Source organism: Harmonia axyridis, chromosome X, assembly GCF_914767665.1.
Source record: "Harmonia axyridis chromosome X, icHarAxyr1.1, whole genome shotgun sequence".
NCBI lineage: Eukaryota > Metazoa > Arthropoda > Insecta > Coleoptera > Coccinellidae > Harmonia > Harmonia axyridis.
In genome coordinates this window covers 15,686,091-15,694,523 of record NC_059508.1, presented here as the reverse complement: position 1 = coordinate 15,694,523, position 8,433 = coordinate 15,686,091, and the positions used below count along the sequence as shown (strand labels likewise).

At 36.5% G+C, this 8,433-nt stretch overlaps 1 protein-coding gene across 8 annotated transcripts in view; it reads right to left on the bottom strand.

Annotated features, from left to right (window-relative positions):
• The window catches only part of LOC123686493 (aryl hydrocarbon receptor nuclear translocator homolog), a 36,667-nt gene that overhangs the window by 2,033 nt on the left and 26,201 nt on the right, over positions 1–8,433 (bottom strand). For 3 of the 8 annotated variants that reach the window (XM_045626672.1, XM_045626675.1, XM_045626668.1), the window contains 4 exons: positions 4,695–4,855; positions 1,439–1,759; positions 801–995; positions 251–550 (listed from right to left, as the gene is read on the bottom strand). In XM_045626672.1, the coding sequence (XP_045482628.1) occupies positions 251–550; positions 801–995; positions 1,439–1,759; positions 4,695–4,855 (977 nt within the window). The remainder of the gene's footprint in view (positions 1–250; positions 551–800; positions 996–1,438; positions 1,760–4,694; positions 4,856–8,433) is intronic. The other 5 variants (XM_045626674.1, XM_045626669.1, XM_045626676.1 and 2 more) reach the window with 3 other exon arrangements.

The following is an 8,433-nucleotide window of genomic DNA, read 5'->3' as shown; positions in this document are numbered from 1 at the left end:
CTGAAAATCACAAAAATTATATTAGAACGAATTTTTACAGAATGTCGATGAACAACTAGCATTTTCAATTAATTCTCAAGTTCTTAATGGAGTCAGAATTATATTCAAGGTAAAACTAGTAGATACTTTTATCGAAGAATCTTTAAACTCATGTTAAACTTTTTAGAAGAAAATAATCTGTAAGCCAGATAATTAAAGAAATATTTCAAATGCAAATTATAGAAGAAGCGAAAATGCACATTTTGCTCACCTTGTTCGAAACTGTCTTTCATATGCGTCTGATCTTCATGGTGATAAAAGTCGAAACAGCTTTTTCCGAGAAGTTCAGGTGGAGAGTAACCAAGAAGTCCAATAACTCTCTGATCAACAAATGTGAATTTTCCATCTATCGAGTGGCGGGAGATGAATTCTGCTGTACTACTTGAACCAGACAGGTCACTTGTATTTGGTGTTGAAGTCACTTGAAGCCTTCCAATAGCAACGAGACAACAATGAGAGGAATGGATTTCATCTTCCGTTTGTCTGTCTAACTGTACACCTGGGAACATATCTGATAGTTCTCATACTTAGTTAAGTCTTAAATTAACCACCAGAGAAGTGTCATAAGCAAATAAATATTATTATTATTAAATGACAATTTCCTTAGTAGAAAGCTCTATCATATCTTCGGAAATGATTGCAGCTGTATTTATAGTTCATACTTAATTTACCTAGAATTTCACTTAACACTTAAGGTGTTTGAAAAAAAACCTAGTGAAATTCTATGTTAAGTTTGAATCTAAATATTGAAGGGAACTTACCGGTTGGAGGCCAATTCTTGATATAGCCCGTGCAATGTACCACAGCGTAGTTCTGTCCATCTCGACCAGGACCCAAGCTATTCCTTTGCTTCAGCCTGTTCAAATGACCTATAGCCATGCTTTCGGGTGCTAAATTACCAACTTTCATCCTGCAGATGAACCCTCTTCTAGGTCCCATACACAACCTCATGGATGCTGAAAGAAATGAGTTATAATTCCAGCCTTAGAATAACCGAATTACAGCATAAGAAATAAAATGCAGTGTTATTACAGGTACCATTTTGAAGCAGTAGTTCTGCATGCATCATCTACTCTGCATTAGTTTGCAGATTAGCTAGCATTCAAATGAAAGAACCAAAGAGCTTCAACGAAGGATTTACAGAGCTTTCCTTTTCCAAAATAATTTGGAAGAGCTCACCTGCTATTTCTTTCAACTCTGAATTAGCATAACCTTTCTGTGAATCTAACATTGGCTCTGCAGCAAAGGGATGCTCTTTCCTCTCGTTACCTGTAACAGCACTTCATTCTAGACTGAGCCTGTATATTCATTCTAATCCTCTTTTTTCTAATATGCAACCAGCTATCAATGTTGAATTGAATTTACATGTAGGAAAACTGTTACAATATTGAATACTTACACTGATGTCCTTCTTTTTTGACAGTACCGGTTTTCAGGTCCAATATTCTGCCAGTGTTCTGTGGCTCTTGCGTTGATAGCTGTTCCCTCACTTTTTCCACATCCTCAGGATGAAGATTGTCGTAAATACATGATCCGTACCAATCACTTTGCAAGTGATTCAGTACAGGAGCTACTGAGTCCGACACATATATTACTCTACCCGTATCACATGTAACAACAAATAGGAAACCATCTGCTGCTTCTAAGATGAGATGTTTCAATTCCTGATCAGTTAGAAATGAGGGTTTGTACGTCCCATCTGTACTTGTATTGCCTGTACCTCGAATAAAAATATGGATATTCAAACTTATGTTCTAGTAATACTAAGCTTCACATAGAGAACAAACACTTAATGTTACAGACTCTCATATTTACTGTAACCTTTCAATAAAAAAAATATTTAAAACGATTCCGAAAGTTTGTTATCGAAAATAATGAAAATTCAATCTACCGGTAAATAAATTAGGGGAGCATATTTTAAATGCATCCTCGAGAGTGTCCAACCCCCCTGTTCAATAAAATAGGGGAAGAGTCGACACGTGTGAGCATTAGAATGCTGAACACGCCTGTGAAATTAATTCCTGTAAATAAATTTGTAAGCATCTGAGATTTGAAACTTATAACGGTTGAAGAAATAAATCTAGGCATAAAAACTAAAATTAACTAATTTTTTCAATGCATACCGAATTTAAAATAAGCGATCAGAGAGGTCATTGACCCTACATGGAAATTTCGATTGGATTCAGATATTTTTCTCGATATTCAAACAACAAAGAAGCTGTATCCTCTCATTTCTCGACAATGGGAGGATTAAAAAAACATTCCTATTATGCAAAATCTTCGTTATAAAAAAAAACGACTTTGTTGAGATTATTCAGCCATCAACGTTGGAGTGACAATAAATAAATTTTCAAATAGAAGAATGTTCAAAAGAAATAAAACCTTTTATGGACAATTCAAGCGGCCCAGAGATGCCAAGGTACAATCCCAGCAGGGAGTAAAGACGCGGTTGACAGGGACAGACATATGGACTGGTATAAAGAAGCGAAAAGGGTTCCAAAGTCTCTACATTTCTCAGAAACTGAGAAAAGATCTATCTAGTCCATATATTCGTCAAAAATAAGGTACATTCACAAAGCCCCTTGTTTGTCTCAAAAGCTAGAATGAGTAATGAACATAAATAATTCATTCAACAGATTTTATCATACCCATCATATTCTTCTATAAATTTGCAGGTTTCAGAAAGATTAGAGGTGAATGTAATTTTATTTATTTATTATTCGATGTTCTACAGAATAAGGAAAATAGGAAAAACAATATCTATATTACGGTTTCTAGAGATAAAAAAAGAATTGTTTGTTTGGGCGTAAACACAATAGAATCACATTCTCGACGATATCTCAAACTATTCACGCTGTGTCTGCTCAAAAGCAGATTTTGGGGAAAACCGATATAGGGTAAAGATAATAATAATGAAGAGAATTGACCCAAGGTTACTTCCCTGTTGGACTCCGGAAGTACTAAAAAATCATCAACGGTGAATCACAATGTTATTGGATCGATTGAGAATTGGGCTTCCAACCAACTTATTCTTCAGATCTGGCACCCAATTATCAATTTTTATAGACTTCCAAATGAAGTTTCAGAGAGACTAAATTGGTTCTAACAGCGATAAAGCTATTTTGGTTCAAATGCAGGCCTCTCAACATAAATCAATACCAAACTACTCTAATTTGCTCTTATATGACCAAAACAATGGAAAATGAAGGTCAATGAAGGAAAATCCATACAAACAATCTCTAAGAAGACCAAACTAACTTAGGAAGAACAGCCAATAAGATATCTGACACTGGAAGGCAACTTTTCATTGAATTCAACCAATTATGGTGAAATTAGCTAGATTGTAAATCTTAATGAAAATGAGCATAGTAAGAATGAATATGTGTCCGAATAAAAAAATTGATTATGTAATACTCCAATGATGCAGTTTGTCGACACCTAAATGTAGCCAGTTCTTGGAACAGCGCTACGATTGGCTAGTCCACCTACAATTTCATAATGAATTCAAATGAGAGGCGAATAAAAATGGTGGATCATTTACAATAAGCATTAAATCATGGGCGTACTGTCGATCTCACTTCCTCATTGGCCAGGAATCGAAGAAACTGCTGAAGCGGCAAAGAAGAAAATCAATTACCATTCAACAACTGTATGTATGTAAATAACGTGGACAGCCATTGTTTTTCACAAGTTATTTATATTCCAGAGACGAATTGGTTGGTTTGAAGCAAGAAAGGAAAAGCACCATAAATTCTAGTTGAAAAGTATTTGCGATTGACTGTGTATTGTTCATTCTGTTTCACTCAATATATCTGATAAGTATGTGACCATTCTGTAGTTGAGACAATGACCCTCCTCTACAGCTTTCAAACGCTGCCTAACGGTTCAAGATAACGATATGTCAATCAGTCTGAACCGGAAAATAAAAAGAAATTTAAAGCTATCACCAACTCTTTTTATTTTTCGAAAAATATTATTTCATTATAATTTTATATCAAATATATTTTGTGCAAAAAAAAACTATGAACGGATGTAAGCATGTTCTTATCAATTTTTGGATTCTATTCATTCAAAAAAGGAAACAGAGCATTGGAAGGAATTAGTAAAGGACTATGTCCAAGGGTGGACGAATGGAGGCTGATAAGAATACATTCCAAGACTTAAAGCGCCTAAGATGTCTAAAACACTGATGTGCTTACTCTTGAAACACCTCAAGATTAAATTGGCTACTTTTGAAGGGATCAGCCTTCTTGGATTTTAATGGTATTGGTTTCTTATGGCGCTACCGTCGTCTTCCTGTCAGTGTCGTTTTGAGGTTAAATCAACATAATAACAACAAGACCAATGACTGTTGACAGAACAAATGAAAATTTTGAAATGATGCCGTTGATTGGTCTATTCTTTGTATAGCGCCACCTTAAGGAAGAAAAGGGACCCAACTGGAGCCTGAGTCTCCAGAATTATATCTAACAAAATCTAATCAGTATTTTAGACATCTCAGGACCGTCTCAGATATTTTTCACCTGTCAAACAGATAATTCTAATTTAAAATCGTCTAGTTTTGAGGAAAATAGAATTAGACACGAAAAAATTTACAGATGACAGGGGTTGATAAATTCAATTGATAGAAATATTGATTTAAGTTTTAAACTTACCACGTAGTGCCTTCATATGGGCCACAGCCATCCGGAGTATTGTGAGCTTGTCCGGTTTCCTTGCAAGGGCACTGCATGTCGGCACCATGTCTGACAGCTCCGTTATGTAAGCTGTCATCTTATTTCGGCGCCTTCTTTCAATTTCGCAATGATTCTCCCTACAGTAAATTTGAAGAAGAATCCATCGGTAATTACATTTTTGTAAATGGGAACTGACGAGAACCGACAATTGTCGAATGTTAGGAGAAGGCTATGAAAACAGCATGTAGAATCTTCATCATATTAGGCCAATTGAAAAGTCCCCGGCCTATTTTGAAGCGCAAGACAAATCGTATTACTAAGCGTTATAATCGCTGTATCGCCCTCGAAGGCAACTATATTGTATTACAAAATCGAATTTTGCTAAACAAATGTGAATCCAAAGCGAGGAAAAACACAATAGTAAGCTGGCAAGGTTATGGCAGCAGTATTCTGGGATGCGCAAGGTATAATATTCATTGATCCACCTCCAAAAGGGCCAGACCATCAATAGCGATTATTATATGGCGTAATTGGATCGTTTAAAGGATGAAATCGTTAAAAACTGCCACATTTGAAAAAGAAGTTGCTGTTTCATCAAGACAATGCGCCGTGTCACAAATCAATGGAAACAATGGCAAAATTGCATGAATTGGGCTTCGAATTGCTTCTGCATCCACCGTATTCGCCAGATCTGGCCCCCAGCGACTTTTTCCTGTTCTCAGACCTCAAAATAATGATCGCTGGAAAGAAATTTAGCGCCAATGATGAAGTATTCGCCGAAACTGAGGCATATTTTGAAGCTAAAGACAAATCGTACTGCAAAAATGTTTTAAAATACCTTTTCATTTCGTATTCCTATTTCGTTAAAAATACTTATACGCTACATGGTGAAAAACTATTTCCACTACGCCATTACTTATTCGACCGTCTACTTCGATCTCCTGCTGTGCAGTCGTGAAGTTCATATTGGTAATGGTACCTATTGTTTATCTGATATTTTTCTTGTTCTGGGCAAAAATACTGTGCAACAAGTCAGCAAATACATTCTTGGTAACGTTGCCACAGCTTTGCCACTCTACATAAGTTCCTTGTACTCCGTCTACAACCTACTTAATTCTACTGATTTGAATACGACCGTGTAAAACCGTTCTACCAGGAAATATTGCTAAACTCATAATTTTTCTGCGAATACAGATGCGGATGGAAATCGATGACTAATCAAAAACACTCAGAATTGCTTTTTATTTTCGTTGACGAACGAAATTTTCTATTGAGGAAATCGTAATACGAGCATTTTCATTCTTCAATAATTCAGAAATGACTGAAAAAGCAGTATACCGTTAATGTATCTAAGCCAAAATTGAAAATATACTTATAATTATTCATTTGAAAATATTAAGGCGACGATTCAGCATCTTACTATTAGGCCAATTGAAAAGTCCTCCGGTCTGATGCGCAGATGGCGGTGCTAGTATTAAATCCATATGATTTTTAGTTAGTGCCAACCTTCAAACGATACGTGTCAAAATTTGACAGCAGTCCGACCATTAGTTTGTGAGATATTGCGTTGTGAGTGTAGCTACTTTTGTTATTTGAGAAAAGATGGAAAAAAAGAATTTCGTATGCTGATAAAATATTGCTTTTTGAAGGGAAAAAATACAGTTGAAGCAAAATCTTGGCTTGATGAAGAGTTTCCAGGGTCTGCACTAGGAAAATCAACCATAATTGATTGGTATGCTAAGTTTTGAACGTGGTGAAATGAGCACCGAAGACGGCGAACGCAGTGGACGCCCAAAAAAGGCTATCACCAACGAAAAAATCAAAAAAAGTTCACAAAATAATTTTGAATGACCGTAAAGTGAAGTTGATCGAGACAGCAGATATTGTGAAGATACCTCTGAACGTGTAGATCATATCATTCACGAATATTTGTACATGATAAAGCTGTGTGCAAAATGGGTGCCGAGCGAGTTCACAACCGGTCAAAAGCCACAACGTGTTAATGATTCTGGGCAGTGTTTGGAGCTGTTTAAGTGCAATAAACCTGAATTTTTGCATCGATATGTGACAATGGATGAAATATGGCTCCACCATTACAATCCGGAGTCCAATCGACAGTCAGCTGAGTGGACTGCACACGATGAACCGAATCCAAAGCCAGGAAAAACAACACAGTCAGCTGGCAAGGTTATGGCATCAGTATTCTGGGATGCGCAAGGTATAATATTCATTGATCACCTCCAAAAAGGCCAGACCATCAAAAGCGATTATTATATAGCGATATTGGATCGTTTAAAGGATGAAATCGTTAAAAACTGCCACATTTGAAAAAGAAGTTGCTGTTTCATCAAGACAATGCGCCGTGTCACGAATCAATGAAAACAATGGCAAAATTGCATGAATTGGGCTTGGAATTGCTTCTGCATCCACCGTATTCGCCAGATCTGCACCCCAGTGACTTTTTCCTGTTCTCAGACCTCAAAAGAATGCTCGCTGGAAAGAAATTCAGCGCCAGTGAAGAAGTAATCGCTGAAACTGAGGCTTATTTTGAAGCGAAAGACAAATCGTACTACAAAAATGGTATCGAAAAGTTGTAAGATCGCTATAATCGCTGTATCGCCCTCGAAGGCAATTACGTTGAATAATAAAATCGAATTTTGCCAAAAAAATGTATTTTACTATGGTAGACCGGGGACTTTTCTATTGTCCTGTTAATCAGGCGAATATGGCCAATAGGAATTCGAAGTAGTTTGAATTCAGCGTTTTCATTGGGCGGTTTCGGTAATACGTAACAAAATTAGTTTTTCAAGCGGGAATCATCGAGGTGCATAAAAACCGGGTACGAAACGAATTCAAATCGAGAATAAGAAAGATCCACCGTATTCAGTGATAGATTACGTCGTTGAACTCGGCCGGCAGTTTGAGTGAGGCAAAAGAGGTATTCAATATCCGGCAAAGGTATATAAATATAACTGCCTTATACAAGCGACGTACCCATGGTTTAATCTGAAACTACAATCAAGGCTATAAGTTGCGTCTTAAATGCCAGTGCATCCAAGAGTTCGACTTACGTTAATCGGAGCGATCCAAATTGGCCTCGAAATAAAATACCGCTACAGTACTGGGGGGCCACAGTTTCCATGGAAGACACGATAGATGGTACTCGCCTGAGCGGTACCAGAGGTGGACTACGTTCGGCCGATTGCAGCAGAAAAATTATGCAAATTTCACTAAATTGAAAAATTCCCTTCAAAAGTTAGGGAACTGTGAATTTTTCGAACAACACACGTACCTATATAATAATAATTTGGAATGTGTGTATGTAACTAAGTATATAAAAACCATGGGCAGTTTTTGTTTTTTTTTTAATTCACTATTCTTTTTAAAACAATGATTTCAAAAGAGTGAATTTATATCAATTTTTTTCAAGTTCCCTAACTTTTCAAGAGCAGTTTATCTAAGTGAAGGAGCAGGCAGCAGCCTAATGGAATAATTGTCACCGGATAATTTTTCGAGGAAATTACAACTCAAAATTTGGGAAAAATCAGTCAAAATTTAATTCCAATAGAAAAATCGTTATATCTCCTGAAATATTCGTCACAGACCCTTCCAATGAGAACGTTTTTTGAAGAACGAGCTCTGATCTAGAATATGCTGCGGTTTCAGATATGTATCTTGTGTCTACGAGAAATAGTAGCCTCTAGAAAAATATCAATCT